This window comes from Chionomys nivalis, chromosome 17, assembly GCF_950005125.1.
Source record: "Chionomys nivalis chromosome 17, mChiNiv1.1, whole genome shotgun sequence".
NCBI lineage: Eukaryota > Metazoa > Chordata > Mammalia > Rodentia > Cricetidae > Chionomys > Chionomys nivalis.
The window spans coordinates 40,070,753-40,089,854 of NC_080102.1; the positions used below are offsets into that span (position 1 = coordinate 40,070,753).

Below are 19,102 nucleotides of genomic sequence, written 5' to 3' on the forward strand. Positions count from 1 at the left end.
GCGGTGGTGGCGCAGGCCTCTAATCCCAGCATGTGAGAAGCAGAGGCAGGCAGATCTCTGTGAGGCCAGTCTGGTCTACAAGAGCTAGTTCCAGGACAGGCACCCAACCTACAGAGAAACCTTGTCTCGAAAAAAAAGCAAAAACAACAAAGCGGGGAGGGCCAAGGCTGGGCAGGAGGAAGGATAGGCAGGGCTGGCAGGCAGCAAAAATGGAAGAAAAAGAGAGGAAGAAGAGAAGAACGGGAGGAAGAAGAGAGGAGAGAACGAGGGAGATGTCTAGGACCCAAATAAGGAATCTGACAGCCACCAGAAACAAAGTAAGACATACGGAAAGGAAGAAAGAAATGGAAAAAAAAAATCCAAAGCAAAAGGGAAAGAGAAATAGGTTAATTTAGGTTAAAGGATCGAGGCAGAAATGAGCCTAAGCTAGACTGAGTATTCATAACTAATAAGAAATCTCTGAGTCATGATTTGAGAACTGGTTGGTACAGTGGACAGCAGAGTTCCCACCTGCAGGACGAAAGAAGGACCCCTAACATCATCTAATATATGGCTGGAGACCCACCTCTCCCAACCTACAACGAGAAGCACCCAGATTCTCACACAGAGGTAAAACCAGAGCTGGGGCAGAGGGACTGGCGATAGCTCTTCTCCTGTCCTCCAGAGGTCTGCTTGGCAAATTTCAAAAGTTCAAGAGGTGCAGATTTCTTCTTTTACTGTGAAATTCAATGCTTGCCTGTGCTCATTTGGGGAGTGTTTTGTGGTTTGGGTTCCTAGGGTTTTGTTTTAGGGTGGGTTTGTAGGGGCTGAGTCTCTGCAGTGTATCCCAGGCTTCCCTCGAGTCCCCATCTGCCTTTCTCAGTGTTATGAATGCCCCATGCCCACAGCCGGACTCTCGGTTCTTCATCTTTTCTGGACTGAACCAGTTTAGAATCCTTCCTTGCCTCGGGGTAGTGTCTACTAGAGCCCTCTATTACAATACATTCATTTTTTCATTCAATTATCAAAGCTGGATAGTGCCAAGCTTTTGTTGCGTGGCCTCGGACACGTAGGGACATGGATGACATCTTAAGCTGTAAACACAGTCGTCTCACCTCTGTGGGAGCCAGAGCGGATCCTCAGAGCACTTTGTTTGCTGTGGGGTCACTGGGCCTGCTCCAGCTGCTGTGCCATGCCGGCCTGCCCAGGGATAGGTCCTGCCATCTGCGTCTCCTTCAGAGCCTTCTCCACTGTCTCCAACAACGCTCTGCCAAGCCGCCTCACCAGAGCAGGCAAGAACCATTTGAGTCCTCCCAGCCTTGGAAGGCGGGGCCTGCGGGGGCGGGGCCTACGTTTTGGGCGGGGCCTGTGTATGGTTGCTTGCTGGGCGGATCCTGGGCCTCCGGGAGGGAGGGGGGAACACGTGATCCAGGCAAGGAGAAAAAGTCATTGGGCGGGACTCGAGCTTTTGAGTCCTTCCGCCTTTGTGACCTCCTGAGCGAGGAGTGACAGCCGCGCTGAAAGAGCAATGGGTGAAAATGCCCCTTCAGGGCCCCTTAGATCGGAGTGGGAAGGGGGAGGCCCAGCGAGAACCCTCATGCACCCACTCACTTACTCGGGCCGGTGGAGGGGACGCTCACCGCCCTCCCCACTGGGTGTTCAGGCTCAGTCAGCAGTGCTGGGATGCAGTGAGCCAGAGTGTGGGCTCCATTGGAGTCTCGGCAGAGGAATGTGAGCTTGGCTATTTGGGGTTGCATTTTGGGGTCAGCAACATGAGGAGGTAAGCTCTGGGACACACCTGACCTGAGTAGGGCCAGCTGGAGTCCCGGAATCATGCTGTCTGCCATAAATCTCTCAATCTCTCCGAATGCGTTTGGCTATCTTCTGTACCTCCCTGTGGCTCAGTTCCATGGTCTGTGTACTGAGAATGGCAGTGTTCCAACTCAACATGTGGGCAGTCGGCTTGTGTGAAGTGCCTGGCGTCTGCTCTGAAGGCTTAGAAAATGCTGGCCAGGGTGGTCTCCCCGGTTTCTATTTGCAAGAGTTCAGTTCTCCAAAGTCCAAAATATTTAGTGCAAACTCCAGTGTTGAGTAGGGTGCTACTCTGAGTGGTGTTGTAAATCCCAAGCCATCTTAAAGACATCCTCCAGGACCTCTCATTGTTTCTTTGAATGTAGCTTTAGCGGGCTTGGAACTCCCTATACCAGTCTGTCCTGAACTGGCCGCAATTCTCCTGCCTCAGCCTCCTCAGGGCTAGGATTACAGATTGCATGGCTATACTTGGATCTTATATAGTATTTCCAGAGACAGAGACCCCAGCACAAATTTTCATTACAGTATTTTTTTGTTTTGGTGATTTATGTTTTATGAGACAAGGTCTCATGTTGTCAAGGCTGACCTCAAATTCCTGATCTGTTTCTACCTTGTCTTCTACTGAGAAGACAGGGACGTGCCACCAAATCTCATATATCATAGTATATTGTTATGATCAGTGCTTTATTAAGTGTTGTTTATCTCCTGTGACAATTTATGATGTAAATTTTATCATGGGTGTTTATATATAAAAATATATAGCTAGCATTCATCATTATATGGGGTATATTAATGGTTTCAGGCATCCGTGGGGGCTCTTCAAATGGGGTCCCCTACAGTTGAGAGTAACTCTAATCTACTTACAGCAAGTTAACAGAAAGGAAACTGAGGATGGAGAGGTTTGAATCCGCCAGTCCAGGGTCATACAGCCCACAGTGGCAAGATTCAAGGCAGCACCCCCAACCCACACCTTCCCGTTCTGTCCCAACATCAATGGATTACATCCGAAAAGCCTGTTTAGATCTCTCTTCCCCAGGGAATCCAGTTATCTTTCCCTCCTCAGGATATCTGGCAGTCCGGCTGTCGAAAGGCAGGACACAGGCCATTAGCACTGAAGCCCACGCATGCTGCCGCATACATAGACAACGGGCTTAGGACATGCTGGTTTGGTGGATGCAGGAGATGAATGACTGCTTCTACCTTACAGGTCTGCTGTCAGAGATGAAGCTGGCTGTGCCCTGGGGTCACATTGCTGTCAAAGTCTGGGGCTCCCAGAAGAACCCTCCAGTTCTCTGCCTGCATGGCTGGTTGGACAACGCCAACTCCTTTGACAGGCTCATTCCTCTTCTTCCACAAGGTGGGCTATGGACTGAGGGGCAGTGGAGGGGTGGAAGCTGCCATGCAGACCTCTTTATCGGTCTCCTCTCTGCTGCAGGTTTTCATTATGTGGCCATGGACTTCGGAGGTCATGGTCTCTCGTCCCATCACCACCCAGGTTTCCCATATTACCACCAAAGTTTTGTGAGTGATGTCCGACGGGTGGCAACAGGTGAGCAACAGTGAAAGTGAGTGTCTTGAAGGAGTTGTGAGTGTGTGTTTGTGTGTGTGGGGTGTGGGGGTGTGGGTCCTCTGTGACATCCCTTCTCATCCCAGGAGTAGGATACAGTGTCTAGGAGGCGGTGCTGGCTGGGAATGGATGTCTGGGGTCTGACTCAAGTCCTACCAGCAACTGAGAGGAGTAAGCTTGCTTCCTCCCACAGTGGAGCTGAGCCCCCTCAGCTGGTCTCCTGGGGGGTGCTACAGGGATTAGAAGGAAGTCCCATTCCGGGACACAGGAAAACGTTCAGAGTAAGATTGGGCCGGGCAAACTCTTTCTGGCTTTGTATTTTCAGCCTTTAAATGGATCCAGTTCTCCATCCTGGGCCATAGCTTCGGTGAGTCAGTTTGGGCCAGGCCCTGAGTTCTGTGGAGGGCTATAGGAGAAGGAGGAAGATTGATAGAGTGGGACCTGGAACTTTCCCCTGCCCCTCTGAGGAGCAATAAGAGGACCCTCCACTGCTTATCTTAGGGACTGTGCCTCTGGTCTCAGATGAGGGAAGGGGTGGCCTAGTGAGTGTTTTCAGGTGAAGGGACCTTGGTGGCCCAGGGAGAGGCTCCAGGTTGAAGATGCAAAGTCCCAACCCCATGGTGGGAGACAAGCTGGGGATGGGATGGCCCCTAGGAAAGTGCTTGGGTGAGGGTATTGGAGAGGGGTCACATGGGATGTCAGCTCTGTTCTCTTGTCTGACAGGTGGCTTTGTGGGCAGCATGGTGAGTAGCTGACTGTTCTGTGGTCACGTGGGACCTTGGGAAGCAAGCAGAAGGTAGGCTAGGAAGAGCTCCTTCACACAGTGGATACGGTGCCCAGAGCCTGTTCCACATCCACACTATGTTCTGATAAAGGTCCCTTGTAGAGTTCTTACTTGTCCCACCTAGGGTCACTGGGTCTGTGGCTGGGTCTGGGAGAAGCACCCTGAAGGCACAGCAGACTCCGGCGTTGTGAAGCCTGTGCCTTCACCCACTAACTCCATCTTTCTTGTCGCTCTCTAGTTCGCCTGCACCTTCCCCGAGATGGTGGACAAACTTATGCTGCTGGACACATCGCCATTTGCCCTGGACTCTAATGTATGAAGAGGCTTCTTTGGAGGCTGTGATCAGGACCCCTGACTTGTGGGGGGCAGGGCAGCTTCATCTCTGTCTCCTGTGTTGGACATTAATGAGGCCGGAGAATGTGGCAGAGGGTAGATTAGTTAGCCAGGGATCTCCTCCAGAGAGGGCAGCATCCTGAAGCTTGTGACCCTGAGAATGTCAGGGCCCAGGGTATGGGAACTCTTTGGAAGCCCAGTGTGTGGCCTGGATTCCCCAGAATGCTGATGGATCCCACATAGACCGGGAAACAGCAGAAGGTGGATGAGGGGGCGGTCATGGGTGAAGGATCTCTGGGCCTCAGCAGCTGCTCGCTCTAACACTTAACCAATCCCTTTGTGCTGTGCACACGGAGCACAACCAGATCCATCAACCGTGCGTGTGGCTGATGGACAAACACCACCAGCAGCAGCACTCACAACAGCCAGTGCCGTCCCGTATCTGAGGCTTGGCTCTGTCCTTACCTGTGTGACCCTGAGGATGTGAGTTTGATCCAGGGGACTCCGCTGTGTCCATTTCCACCTTTCCTTTTTTCCTTTACAAACTGGCAACCCCTTCCCTGAGGATAAGAACTCATTCTTTCTTTTTGAGACAGGAGCTCATTCTGTAACCAAGGCTGGCAGTGAACTCCTGGAAATTCCCCTGCCCCAACTTCCTTACACCTGCTGTTAGATTTTGTTTGTTTTTTATATTGATTATTTAGACAGGATCGCTCTGTGTAGACCGGCTGTCCTGGAACTAGCTATGTAGACCAGGCTGGCCTAGAACTCACAGAGATTTGCCAGCCTCTGCCCCTGAAGTGCTGGACTTAAAGGTGTGCACCACCCTTCCCTGCTGGAGTTAGTTTTTATCCCCACATCTCCAGTCCCTGCACACTATAAACACTCAGTAACTTTCCATTGCACAAACCATGGGTTAGTTTGACCAAATACCCAGATTATGGTAAACTTTGACCTTTGGTCTCTGTAATGCCCCACTGATGAAACAAATGTAGAGCCTTGAGGCTTCCTCCTGGGTGGTATTGGGTTACACTGAGCCCCCCAAAGCCTGAACCTGCTGGTCTACTGCCATTGGGGACATGATGTATGGCCGGTGGAACCTGCCTGTACTTCCTACCCATTAGCGATGACAGCATTCACTGACGTCACTGAATTTGCTGTCCTAATGAATCCTAGCGTCACCCCTCTACAAAGCACATCCCTCTGGCTGTCCCAGGGAACCTGTGCTGAATGAGAAAGGACAGCGAGCATGGACGGACCCTCAGAGGATCATGGAGGGCAGCAGGCAGGACCAGGGGAAGGACGGGACCCCTCATCTGGGGCATCACTATTCACCAGCTCTGGCTGAATCCCTAGGAAATGGAGAACATCCTGACCTACAAACGGAGGAACATAGAACACATGCTGAAGGTGGAAGCTTCCCAGAAGTCCCCGAGGGTGTCCAGCCCTGAGGAGCTTTTGCAGGGGTAGGTGCCGGCAGCCAGTGAATGGCGGAGGTGGACTGAAACCCTTGTACCCCGGGGGGCAACATTCCAAGTTAGGAAGAAGGTACAGCGTCCTCCCCCTCCTCACAATGTCCTCCCCTCCACTCTTCCATCCCCAGTCATCCTTCCCCTGGGGTGTCACTCAGTCCAGTCCTCCTGGACACTTCCCAGAAGCCCCATGTTGTCACCACCTCTCTTTCCTCATGCTGCCTGTGGGGTAGGGGCTCTTATTTCTCGCCACGTTCATGCTCTGTGGCACACCTCTTCTCTCTGACTACCTGCAGTTCTCTCCCACTCTCCTGCTAGAGCTCCCTGGCAGCCTCCACCCCAGAACAACCACCCTGCCTCGTGGCCATGTTGGCCTCTAAATTCTGCACTCATGGACCAACTGGGAATGCCGTGGTCATATCCGTACTCACTGCTTCTGGAGTGTGCACGGTCAGACAGGGGTTCCCTTTTCTGTGTTTGTTGTCTAGAGGAAGGGACACACACAGAATAACAGGCAGATGCGTTGATGCTGTAAATCCCCAGATTCTGAAGGACATGCGCATTGTTCATGGGTAGCCTCCCTTCCCTCCATCTCTTCCTTCTTCTGTCCTTCCTGGAGGTCGAACCTAAGCCCTCAAGCCCTTTATCCCTGATCCACATCCCCGGCCTTTTCTGTTGTTTGTTTCTTTGTTTAATTTAGAGAGATTTTGCTATAATTCCAGCCTGGTTTGAACTCACTATGTAGCCATGACTGGCCTTGAATTCAATTCCTCCTGCTTCAGCTTCCTGAAGCGCTGGAATTCAAAATGGGCACAGTATCTACAGCTGCCTGTGTTCCTTTCTGTGTAACCCCTGGGTGTGCTTCCATTAATGTCTTCTGTATCCCAGGTTCCTGGCTAACAACAGCCACTTGAGTAAAGAGTGTGGGGAACTCCTACTGCAGAGAGGAACCACGAAGGTGGGCACAGGTAAGGACCGTCTGTCATTACTGAGGGAGAACATGGGAGGGTGCGTGTGCCAAGCTGACACTCGGTGCCTGAACTGCTTCACTGACTCCCCCATTGCCTCATACACAGTCCTGGGATAGCAGAGAAACTGAGGCTGCACATTGCAGAGGACCAGGTACAATGTCACACAGACACTGTAGAAGGCCACACTCTGGGAAGGTTGGCAGGGTTTTGGACTAAAGTTGGTGACTGTCATGGCTGTGCCCTGCCGGGCCCATGTGCAGGAGGTTTTCAGAAGATGTGGAGGTGCTGTGTCTGACAGTCACTGACGACGTGAGTGTCTTCTGTATTTCTTCTTCCATCGTTTGTCCAGAACTCTTGCTAAGGGTCTGAGAGGTATAGCTCCCCATCAAGACTGTGAGTGTGGCAGTGAGCCACACTGTCCCTGGCTCCATGGGTGCAGAAACTGCAGGTGGCACAACCCCAGGGGGCACCCTTTACAAGGCCCTTTGTGGAAATGACCCCTCCTGGGAATGGGCAAGGGGGACGCTGGGCAGAAAATGTAAATTTTAGAAGAAAAAGATGACAATCATCCATCAGATGTTTCGAAAAGTTAAGGGTTTGACTCCCAGTCGCAGGGAACCGTCCATCGTGACGGGGAGGGTGAGGTGGCAGGAGCAGGAGGCAGCTGGTCACATTGTGTGCACAGTGAGGAAGCAGAGAGAGGTGAATGCTGGCCCTCAGCTCACTCTTCTGTTCAGTCCTAGATGTCAATCCAACGGGGTGGTGCTGCCCAGAGTCAGGGTAGGCTGCCCCACCTCCGTCTATTCTAGAAACTCCCTCAGAGATATGCCAGAGGGTTGTTTCCATGGTGATTCTAAAGCCTGTCACATTGACATTCCAGATTAACCATAATAACAAACAACCAGTGAGTAAATGTGAATGTGACCGTCCAGGATTGGACAGAGGCCTCTGCCTTGGATTCATTAGGCTGAGGTCACCTGAGAGTTCAGCAACTAGAAAAGTTCCTAGATTTTAGAGAGAGACCCATACTTTGTGCTTTCTCCAGGTCTGGTACTGAACAGGGACCGGAGGATCTCTCTGGTAAGTACCACTGTCTTCCAGCTTCCCTCACAGAATGCCTGTGGTCTCTTCTTAAAAGCAATTTTAAAATTATATGAATAGACACATTTTAGCTCCCTGTAAGTACACTGCCAGGTCGTATTAAATATACTGTCTTATGTAACCATCACCAACACCTATAGCCCAACCTTCACCATCCTCAGTAAACACTGATCCATTAAAACACTAAGCCTGTCTCACCAACAACCCCTAATTTACTTTTCTGTCCCCGTGAAGCTGCCTGTTAGGGCCTCATGAACGCAGAACCAATGTTTGCCCTTCTGAGCCTAGGTTTTTCTCAGCATCATGCAGTCCAGACTCTTTGATGGGAAACACACATCCATGGTCACACTTGTGAGACTGAATCCTGTTCCATCCTGGGGACTTTAACCCCAGCACATGTGGGCAGAGGCAGGCAAGTCTCTGAGATTTGTTTCTTGAGACATATTTCTAACATATATTTTTTATTTTACTAATTTTTATCTATGTAATTTTTCTTTTGTGTGTGTGTGTGTGTGTGTTAGTGTAAGGGCAGAGGGACGCTTGTGCAGAATCAGGACAACTCATGGGAGTCTCTCCTTCTTCTGTGAGTGTCATGGATCATAGCTTGGCAGCCAGTGTGTTCATCCACTGAGCCGTCTAACTGGCCCACAGCACATTTTCTATGTCCATTCCTCTGCTGACAGACACTGGGGTTGAGGTTTTAGCAATTGAGAGCAATGCTACTGTAACATGGGGTACAAGTGTCTGAGTCCTTGTTCTGGTTCTTGGCTTTGCCAGTAGAGACTGCTGGAGCCCACGGTGACTTAGGATTAATCTTTGGAGAAGGCGCTAAACTGCTGTCTGCAGAGGCTGCTCTATTCTATGTTCCCACCAGCGATGCACAAGGGTTCTGACTTCATCCCCAATCTCTCTCACATGCGCAGGGAGGAGGGGTGCTTGGCATTGAACCCCAGGACGTGTACAGGCTAGGCAAGTGTTATACAGTGAGCTATATCCCCAGATCTTTCTCCCATTTATGTCTTTATACATATGTACACTCACTGACAGACTCGCATCTCAAGTGTCTTTTCATACATGTGCATGGACACACACAGACCCTTGTCTCAGGACTTTGCATCATTTCCACACTCCCTTGCTGAAGTCTCTCACAGACATGTGTAAAGTTAAAGAAGCCAGTTATGGGGCTAGAGAACAGAGGTCATCTCCCCTGGAGGAGGTCCCAGGGGAGTGTGAGGCACAGCAGGGCACATCGATCTGGGTCCAGGTCTCACACCCTGTGTCATGCAGAATGCCTCAGAGCTGGTGGTTCATTTGACTTTGCTCTTGGCTTAACCTTACTATGTAAAGAAGAAAGCAAGGTGGGTCAGGAAATGGGAAGTGCCTTCAGTGTGGTCAGCCCACAGTGGAGACATCAGCTGCCATAAAACTCAGAAGAGCTTCAAGGCTGCAGGCATGAGTGGAGGTAATGTCCCCTAATCCTTGTCCTGGGGCCAACTTAAAATTAAGTTTGAGACCTGATTGTGCCCTTGAGACAGACAACCCCAGTTCCTGAGGAGAAGGAGGGAGATGAGAGGCCAAGGCCCAAGCCTGACCTATCTACTTCAGACTCCTCCTCCTGTTGGCTGTGGCCAGGGTTCAGAGCTGCCCTCTGCACCTCTCCCCTGCAGACTTGAGAAGGTGAAGCCACAGGGTCTCCCTGGCAGGCAGCCCTCTGGCCTTGTCACAGCTCCTGCGGTTGCTCTGACATGAGAACCGAACTGAGAGAGTGTGCGGCCTCATGGGCGATGTAGGAATCTTTATATTGAGGACAGACCCATGGTGACTTTAGTCTGAGGAGCAGGACAAGCAGTGACCAGGTTGTGTGTGTCTGTGTGAGAGCATGTGTATGCTGTGCACGTGGAGGTCAGAGGTCAGCCTTCAGTGTTGTTCCCAGCCACAACACTCACATTTATTTGTTTAGGTTTTGAGGCAGGGTTTCTCAGTTAGCTTTGGAGCCTATCTTGGAACTCGCTCTGTAGACCATACTGTCATTAAACTCACAGAGAACCAACTGCCTGCCACTGCCTCCCAAGTGCTGGGATTAAAGAATGCGCCACCACCGCTCAGCCTCATATTTATTTATTATCTACTTATTTTAGAGATTATCTCAAACTTTCCAAATAGGCTGAGCTGTCTGATCAGCATACTCTAAGGATTGACATGTCCCTGCCTCTTGAGGGCTGAGGATGTAGGAATGTCACACATTGTCCAGTTGTTTTAAACAACAGATCAGAATCAGGCCTTGTCACAAGCCCTCTACTGAATAAACCATCTCCAGCCCAAGAGTAAATTTTTTCAAAGTATGTCTGAGAACTGGGTATCAGATACTCACCAGGCCCCGCGTATAGCAGGCAAGCTCTCTGCCACTGACCTGCAGATCAGCCCAGCTGTACTGACATCGCTAACTCTATTAACTATATCATTTCTCCACGAAGTCCCCTGGTCCTAGCCTGTAGACCACCGCTGCCCTGCAGGTGTCCTAGTGTCCGTCAGTAGCTGCACGGGGCTGGAGGTCTCCTAGCGCTCTGCAGCACAGGCGGATTTAATAGCAAGGACAGAGCAGTTGTGCTGGGGGGAGACTCAGGTGCGGTGGACTCAACTCTGATGTGGACCAAACACACTCTGTCAAGTGGAAGCAGTCTCATGAAGGGAATGAGGTCTGCGTGACAGAGCCCGGAGCCCACCTCTGGACTGTGCACCGGGAAGGGGCTGCAGGGGGCTCTCAGTCCTCAGTAGGTCCAGAAGTCACCTCCAGTCAACAGCCACACCCGACCTAAAAGGGTTCTGTGAGTGGAGTCAACATTCACAGAGGGGAGAATGGATATGGGGGGTGGGGGGGTGGGAGACAGAACTTTGGCAGATAGAAGCTAAGAAGCCTTGATGAGTAAGGGACTTGGTGGACACTGGCCTCCTGGGGAGGGTGGCCCTGCTGACCTCACTGGAACCTCATTTCAGCTGCCCTGAAATAAAGAATCTGACTGCAGGTGGGCATGGAACATCATGGTAAGGATTCACCCTGGTTTTGTTTCTGCAGCCAGAGAACGTCATTGACTTTGTCAGCAAGGAAATGTTTGCATATTATACCAGAAGCCTGCAGGCCAATGTGTTACTGATCAAGTGAGTCTAGACAGAGTGCCCCTGACAGACTCAAAGACCAGGAACCTGAGGGAGCCTGGCACAAGGTGTCCAGTTCTCCAGGGTGACACCACATGACTGTCCACTCAGCCTTTCTCAGGAAGCATCTTTGTCAGCAGGTGCTGGGCGGGGGAAAGTCAAGGAAGAAGCAGCCTGGGAGCAGAGGGCAGGGGTGAGGACTGCGGCACAGATCGGCAGTCCTCTGGGGAAGCCTGACATGGGCTGTGCTTATGATTCCACTTCCCACGCTGAGAAAGCAGAATGCACGTCACAGACAACAGACACGGCACTGGAATCTGGGGAGCTTGAGTCCCACTCTATTAGGACAGGTCGTCCTGTTTGCGTGCACAGCTTCAGGAAGGAGGCACCTGGAGTGATGTGGAGGGGACACACCCCTAGCCAGATCCCCAAATTAACCGTGATGACCAGTGGGGTGACAGACATCCAGGATTGTCTTCACATTCAGGAATTTTGAATTAGAAACTTCTCCTGGGCTAGCAACCCATAGTTCGTCTAGCCCAATCCTTTCCTTGATGCTTGGTGGTGGCAGCCACAGCCGTGAGTTCAGGAGAAACTTGTTAACACTGATATAAATTAAGACAAATCAAAACTTAAAAACAAGGAACCGGCTGGGCATGGGTGATCACACCTGCAATTCAGGGAGGGCATGGCTAGTCTGTGAGAAGTCTGAGCCCAGCCTAGGCTACAGTGTCGTCAGATAGGGACGGGGATGTTTGTACGATCTGTAAATTAGACCTCAGTAGGTTTTATTATACAGAAAAGCCTGGCCTTGAGATCTTGTTCAAATCTCAGCCCCACTTTCCACAGAACAGCTGTACCCAAGCAGACACTCAGCTTGGGCTAGCCTGCTACCAGCTCTAAGAGGAACCTGGTACTAAATGACTGAACCCCAGGATCAGTCTAGGCTCAAAGGAACATAGCTGAAGAAAAATCAGAATCAGTCTAGGCTTGGGCCCCTCAGGTCCTGAAACACAGACAGGGCAGAGGGCTCCATTAAGACTCAGAGATGAGAGACCCCAACTTCTTGCTGCCCAGAGCAACACAGGGGTACTTTGATGTGAGACGAGAGAATGATGTGAACAAGGAGCCACTCCTCCTCATCCTGGACATGCTAAGAGCCATCTTAAAGGAGGTAAGGCATGTGGCCCGGGAGGGTCACAGGTGTTTATGTCTGCTATGAAATCCACATTAATAAAATTGATGGCCTTATATTCCCTAAGTGGAATATAAGGGCCCCTCAAGGCCAGACCCCAGAATACTGGAACTTAGAGTTCAGGACCTTAACCCCTGGCCACGCCTACTTGTGGGGCGCACATCTTAGAATCAGCCCCGCGCTTCTCTTCACTGCTTCTGGAACCAGCACATTGGCAAGTGTGATGGCTACAGGGCAGGAGGAGGCCCGTGGAGGATCCAGGAGCCTGTGTAGGACCTGGCCCCCTCTGGTCATCATGCATTTAGAATCCCCGAGGCCTGGAAGCTCTGCACAGCCAGGTGCTACCCCAAAGGGCATCTGCTATTCAGGCTTCTGTGCAGTGGAGCTGTCCCGACACCCGCCTTGCAGAGTGCTTCATCTCCATCAGAACTGGCAGAATTGACCCTGACTGTGAACGCCCAGATTAGCACTGTAGCCTCACAGCTCAGATGCCTACATTACTGCAACAGCTCCAAGTCCCCAGGCTGCTGGGAACAGAGGTGGCCTCTGACGCCCTTGGAAACGCAGCTGTGGGAGAGTCTGCTGTGTGGGCACCATCTCACCTCCTGCCCCTTTCTCCAGCGGTTCCAGTATGTGGAAATCCCAGGCAATCACTATGTCCACATGAATGAGCCCCACCTTGTGGCTGGATTCATCAGCTCTTTCCTACAGAGCCAACTCAGGACCTCTTCAAGGCTGTAGCTCTGGCCTTGGAGCTGTTCACACTGTCTACCTAGCACCCTCTGCCCACAAAATAGGTGGGGTGGGTCTCACTGTGCTCGATACCAAAAGAGGCAGCAGAGAATCCTGTGGCAGAGCTAGAAGCAAGGAAAAATAGAATATTCTAACCTTTAATACGCGGCTTCAGGAAGGGCACAGTGATCTGGGGCTTACAGTTGGTGAGCTCTACTAAGCTGGTGCCACTGAGGGAGCAGGGCTGTGGTTGGGTCTCTGGATCTTGTGCTTATCATGGGTCTCTGTGGAAATAAAATCTTCCTCCCTCTTTACTGCCTTCCAAACGGCTCTGTTGACAGTAGCGATTCATGGAGGATAACAGGTTCAGGGCAGAGAGCAGTCACATTTCCCAGGAAAGTCCTCACAGGCCCGAAGAGGCAGGGGCAGCGCCTCAAGATCAAATCTTCCTCTTGTGCTGATTTCCAGCCTGCGTGGGTGTAGAGCTGGAGCTAGGGGACACAACAGCTTCTTGGCCTGGCATCTGCTTCCCAAAGCACGGTCGCCGAGGCAGCAGGCCTGCCGGTCTTTGTGTTCTCCATGCCAGCTCTCCACATCCAGAACAGCTCAGTAGGGTCGGAATTTGCGTTGGGCACGCATCAGTTCAATCCTCTGCTTGTCCTCCTCGAACTTCTTGCCCAGCTGTGCTAGGTCTGGGGGTGTGAAGGGAACAGGACAGGTCCCACTAAAGGGACCTCCTCTCCCTCATGTCCCAGGGCGGCTCTGCACACTCTCCCTCTCCCTCCCCATACCCCTTCCATCCCGACTACATGGTCAAGGTCAGGCTCCTGCAAGGAAACAGAACTGGATGCTGACTACAGCCACTCTGGGGGCTGAGGTGAGACATGATGGTGTACGAAGTTCTGAGAAGACAATGCATCAGGGAGAAGAGAGGCCCAGAGAAAGCAGGACTCCTAAGCCCTCTGCTCCCCAAGAAGAAGCAGTCCCAGGGATTCCTTTTTCTAGATGAGGCCTTGCAGCTGGGGGCTCCACAATTTACTGGGTAAACAGTCGCCAAGGGACCCAAGTCAGAGGTGGCACCTGCTGCTCTCAGGAGGGAAGGTCGACAGGGGCTGCGCAGGTGAAGGTGCGGCCTGGGGCCTAGGATCAGGAGCATGTTAGGTGTGGGAAAGACAGTGTGGCAGGTGTTAGTGCCAACAAAGGTGGGGTTTAAAGACAGCCCACCCCATGCTCAGGAGAGGACCAGGTTTCTCAGACCCTGGCTACAGCGTTGATACCTGGGGTCCTGCCGGAACCCCTACCTCAGCTATCTTGTTGTCGTAGGCCTCCATGAAAGTGTCCACTTCCACCCTCAGGGCCTCAGGGTCGAGCACTGAATCTTCGTAATCACTGATCCACTCTGAGGGAGAAGGGAGCACAGTGTAACAGAAACTGTGCTGGGAAAGCGTGTGCTGTTGGGCTCGGCATGCTGGTCAGCTTTGACAGGAAGATATGAGGGGACTTCTTAGGTCTGTTCTGTTTACACACAGCGTCAACCACATAATGAGTAAGATGCAGCTTAGGCTACAAGAAACCTTGTCTGTCTGAAACAAAACAAAATAATCCAAAGTATATAAATGTAATAGCAGAAATCAGTGCGTCAAGACAGAACGGCGTGTGATTTTAGACTTTCTTAAACAAGAAAGGAAAACTAGCCAGTAACCAAAAAAAAAAAAAAAAAATCACTGGAAGGAAAAATAATTTGAAGCCAGGTGTGAGCACTCTAACAGTACTGAGTGGAGGGAGTGGTGGGTGGTGGAGGACAGCAAATCTGCAAATCTGAGGTCAGCCTGGGCTATCTAGTGCGTTCCAGAACAGCCTCTGGGGAAGTGAGGCTCTGCTGTTTGGACAGGGGAAAAAAAAACAAAAAAAAACATGTTCTAAACTGTGAGAGCAGAGCCCTGGTCTTTCCAACATCCTACAATGAGGGTTTGCAGGCATTTTTACCTGATCGCCAGAATTTTGTAGGGCCCATGTCAAGCGCCCATTCAGAACCCACTGGTCCCCTGACACAGGCTTGCTTACCTCTGTGCAGTACGGGGGCACATTGAGGATAAAAGGGTCCTATTGGCAGGCCACGTGGACTGGGTGTCTTGGCGAACTCTGTGCTGTCTCATGTACAGGTAATGAGAAGCCTGCGTCTTTTCTGAGAACAGCTAGTGCAGGAGAGAGTTCGGGGTACCCTGAGTTGAGGCCAGCGCCACTGTCATGCAAGTTCCTTTCTCTGTGTCATTCTAGCTCCACCGGCCAGCCTGTTCGTCCATCCCACCCCCGGGAGCCAGGGACCATGTACTGGGGTGATCATGGCCGGCAGGGGCACAGTGAGCCAGCGGCTCGGTTCTGCGCTCTCGGGATACTCGCTGCCTCACACCATCAGCCTCCATCGCACTGGCTGTTGTGCTTGGCACACCGACCCTCTTCCCTCCAGCCATTCTTCAGCTTGGGGCTGACCCGTCCGACCCCTCATGCCGAGCGAGCCCCACCTTCCCAGCATCTACACCGCTGGGATGCGACTCCCATAAAGCTAGGGAAGCTTTTCCTTGGGACGGGGAAACAGCAACGGCTACCACACTCAGAAAGCGCTTATTGAAGAAGCAGACACGAGCAGGTCAGCGATGACAAACTCCAGTGGCTGAAGCTGGGCGCTGGGCGCGACCTGGAGGAAGCGCTCCCAAGGCCGCTCTGAGCAAAGCCCGTGGAGTCAGCGGCCAGAGCCGGTGCGGCGGGCTCCTGCGCCCCGACACCTGGACACCTGACGAGCTGCTGCGACCTCCGCCACCCGCAGGCCACCTCCCTGCGAAGAGGTCAGTCCCCGGCCCTCAGCTGCTCACCTGAATAACCCGGTGGGCTGGGTATGCTCCCCTCGTGGCTGCCCGCTCCGGCTTTTTTTCTTGAGGGCCACCATCTAGCGGACCCGGGAGCGCAGGGATGGGCCGGAGTTGTAGTTCTGGACAGGAATTGTGCTTCTCCACCCGGCATAGCTGTGTTTCCATAACGACGACTCCACGTAAGGCTCCGCCTTCTGAGCCCTAGGATTCCCTCACGGATCATCCCCAGGCCTAAGACGCTCCTTACCAAAATGGAGGTGGAGGGAGCGGCAGGGTCTGCTGGGACTGGTGAGGGCTCATTGGGGAGGCTGAATGAAGGCTGGCAAGTTAAGTGCTCTGACTGCACTTCCAGTGGATCCGGTTTGCTCCTTTCAGTCACAAATATCTGTAATTCCGTTCCAGGGAGATCTGATGTTCTCTTTTGGCCTCTGTGGGCTCAGTGCACACGTCCTGCAAACAAACAAGGAGATAAAACACTCATAACACAATAAATAAATAAATCTTTAAAAATAAATAGTAGGCAGTTGAATCGCGGTGCAACTGAGGAGCCCCTATGGGACTCTGAGTGGAGAGGAGAGCTGCATCAACAGTCTCTCCTTGGCAGTTCATTCGCCTGTGAGAGGGCAAGGGGTGAGCAGCTTGGGGCTGAGAGACTGTAAGCAAGGAGCCATGGTAGAGGGTGAAGACACTTACTGCCCAGTCTGACATCCTGATCCATCCCTGGTAGGAGAGCACTGACTCCTGCCAGTTACCTTCTGACCTCCACACGCACTCCATGGCACATGTTCGCTCCCACAAGTTAAAGTTAAAAAAAAAATACATGTGTGTGTAATCCAGGCTGACCTGGAGCTCTTGGACCAGGCTGGTTTCAATCTCACAGAGATCCATCATGTCTCTGTGTCTGCCTCTGTCCCCAGAATGTTGGGATTAAAGTTGTGCACCACCTCGCACGACACTAGAATTTTAATTTTTACAAATTGAGGTAAGCTCAAATAAATGTTTCCCAGCTGGGCATGGCTGTAATCCAGCTGAATCGGGAGGAGACCAGTGTGTTCCAGACCATCTAAGGTTACAGTGAAAACCTGTGTCAAGCCTTTTTTTTTTTTTGATGCAGATGTCTCACTTAGCCTAGGTGGGCCTGAACATTGATCCGCCTGCCTCCATTTCCCCAAGTGCTGGGATCAAATGTGTGCACCACCACAGTGATTTATGCATATTGCTTTACCTCCATGGCAACCTAAGACAGGATGTGCACTGTTATTTCCTGTCCGTGGGCACCCCCAAAAGACCACCAGGGAGTCTGACTCACCAAAATGCAAAAGCAAGGTTTATTGTGTGCACAATACAAGCTGGCAGGAACCTCGTCAAAGCAACTGGCACAGCATCAGCAAGAGGCGGTCCCCTGCCCTTCTAGAGGGCCTTATCTAAAGGCAAACCCCAGAAAAGTTACATTAGCAGGGTGTGGGGTGGTGGATTCAGTCCTGATTGGCTCGTAGCCAGGGACGGTTCAGAAATTTTACTTTTGGACATCACCTGTTGCTTGTTAAGTTTTCTTATCGGCTGGCCTTCTGGTGGGGACACTCTCCAGTCATCTGTACTCTCCAGGTGACCCCATTACTTTTGCCCCTCGCCCTTTCTGAGGACTGGAATGTTTTACAGGAAATAGCTTATACAAGACACACGATGGAGGCAGAGGACAAAATGGAGGAACTTTGGTTCTTCATGCCCCCTGTTCTAGTAACAAGTATAGTGAACCCAGTCCTGGGTTCCTGACAGCTCTCATAAGTATCTTCAATCCTGAGAGGTCTATGGATTTGTGATATCTGGACAATAGGTTGTATTGTACGCAGCCTGCCTTTCATGAGTTTTACTAGTCAGTTAAGAATGCAAGGCCCAGCAAAGCAATGATTGCTCACACCTTTAATCCCAGCACTCAGGAGGCAGAGGCAGGTGGACTTCTCTGTGTTCAAGGCCAACCTCGTCCACAAGAGCTAGTTCCAGGACAGGCCCCAAAGCTATAGAGAGACCCTGTCTCAAAAAAAAGAAAAAAAAAAAAAAGCAGAATCACCAGGGGTCCCAGTAGAGATGAGAGTGGTCAACCAAGGGGAGCTCCTTAAACCAGATTTCAAAGCAACCCTGTCTGGCCTGGCGTTCTCTTTTCCGCTTTGCCAGTCCTTCTGTAACTTTAGCCATGCTGTCTTTGATTCCTCCCGAATGATCAGTGAAGAAACAACACTCTTCCCCTAGCGCTGCCCAGAGCCCACCCTGCTGTAAGAAGAGAAGATCTAATCCCCTCCTGTGCTGCCAGACTACCTCCTCCAGGGAGGATAAGGACTCCTCTGGGTGGGGGATGGATTTTTCTATGTGTTCTATATCCACATCTATGGCACACATAGACTGGAGTAATATTGATTCTGGGTTACTAGTGCTGAGATTCCCGTGCCCAATCCCCCCAGGCTAGCGCCTAAAGTAGGCTAAGGGTGAGTGCTGGCATAGGCTCTCTCCTATGTCTCCATAGCCATGAGAGCTGGCTCCCTCCTTGCTGCAGGTCTAGGAACTCCTGATCAGTGTGATAGGTATTCTTGGAAGAAGCCTGATGAGTACACAATGTCCCCTGGTCTGGTTTAGGACTTCAATATGCACACAAGGGGTGAGCCCCATAGAGCAGGATCACCAAGTGTCATTGTGTGGGAGCAAGTACTGATCCTGTGTGAGATTGTGGGGAGACAGAATACAGATGGAAGCTTTATCTGGGGGAACCTGCCCTGTACATAGTCCCTGCCCAGTCACTTGTTCTAGGGTAAGGCCTTGTCTGCTCTGTTGCCACCGGCAGTGATTGATATCAGCCTTCGTGGAAACAGAAGCACTTACCGCTAGGCCCTTACAGTAAGGAGGAGCTATATCATAACATTGCCAGCAAGCTTTGTTCAAATTGTGTTGGGAAGCATTCTGTACCAGGTACGATCCACCCAATAGAGCCATTAAACGGTGCTTGTGTCCCATCAACGGGTTGATGGTTTACGTGGTCATGAGTCTAGAGCTGACATTCGCCTGAGTTGGTTGTGGAGTCATCCTGCCGGACAGAACTTGGTGTGACTGGCTGGGGGCCTGGGGTGGATTAATGACCCAGTTGGGT

At 51.5% G+C, this 19,102-nt stretch overlaps 1 protein-coding gene and 1 long non-coding RNA gene across 3 annotated transcripts; one reads left to right on the plus strand and one right to left on the minus strand.

Moving 5' to 3' along the window:
* Window positions 1-1,402: 1,402 nt before the first annotated feature.
* LOC130888866 (serine hydrolase-like protein) lies at window positions 1,403-13,336 on the plus strand. 2 transcript variants are annotated; one of them, XM_057792232.1, is made up of 12 exons: window positions 1,403-1,511; window positions 2,999-3,148; window positions 3,227-3,340; window positions 3,684-3,725; window positions 4,082-4,101; window positions 4,381-4,455; window positions 5,832-5,941; window positions 6,836-6,915; window positions 7,964-7,998; window positions 11,093-11,175; window positions 12,250-12,346; window positions 12,989-13,336. In XM_057792232.1, exons 1-12 carry the CDS (start codon window positions 1,508-1,510, stop codon window positions 13,106-13,108), a joined length of 930 nt encoding a protein of 309 aa, XP_057648215.1. In that variant the 5' UTR covers window positions 1,403-1,507; the 3' UTR covers window positions 13,109-13,336. The 2 variants fall into 2 exon arrangements, with proteins under 2 accessions (XP_057648215.1, XP_057648216.1); XM_057792233.1 differs by lacking the exon at window positions 12,989-13,336 and adding an exon at window positions 12,736-12,910.
* Window positions 3,418-16,364, minus strand: LOC130888869 (uncharacterized). Its single transcript, XR_009058478.1, has 4 exons — window positions 15,970-16,364; window positions 14,401-14,682; window positions 13,256-13,791; window positions 3,418-3,764 (listed from the first exon to the last, which is right to left on the minus strand). It is a non-coding gene; the product is annotated as an uncharacterized LOC130888869 (long non-coding RNA).
* Between the last annotated feature and the right edge of the window lie 2,738 nt (window positions 16,365-19,102).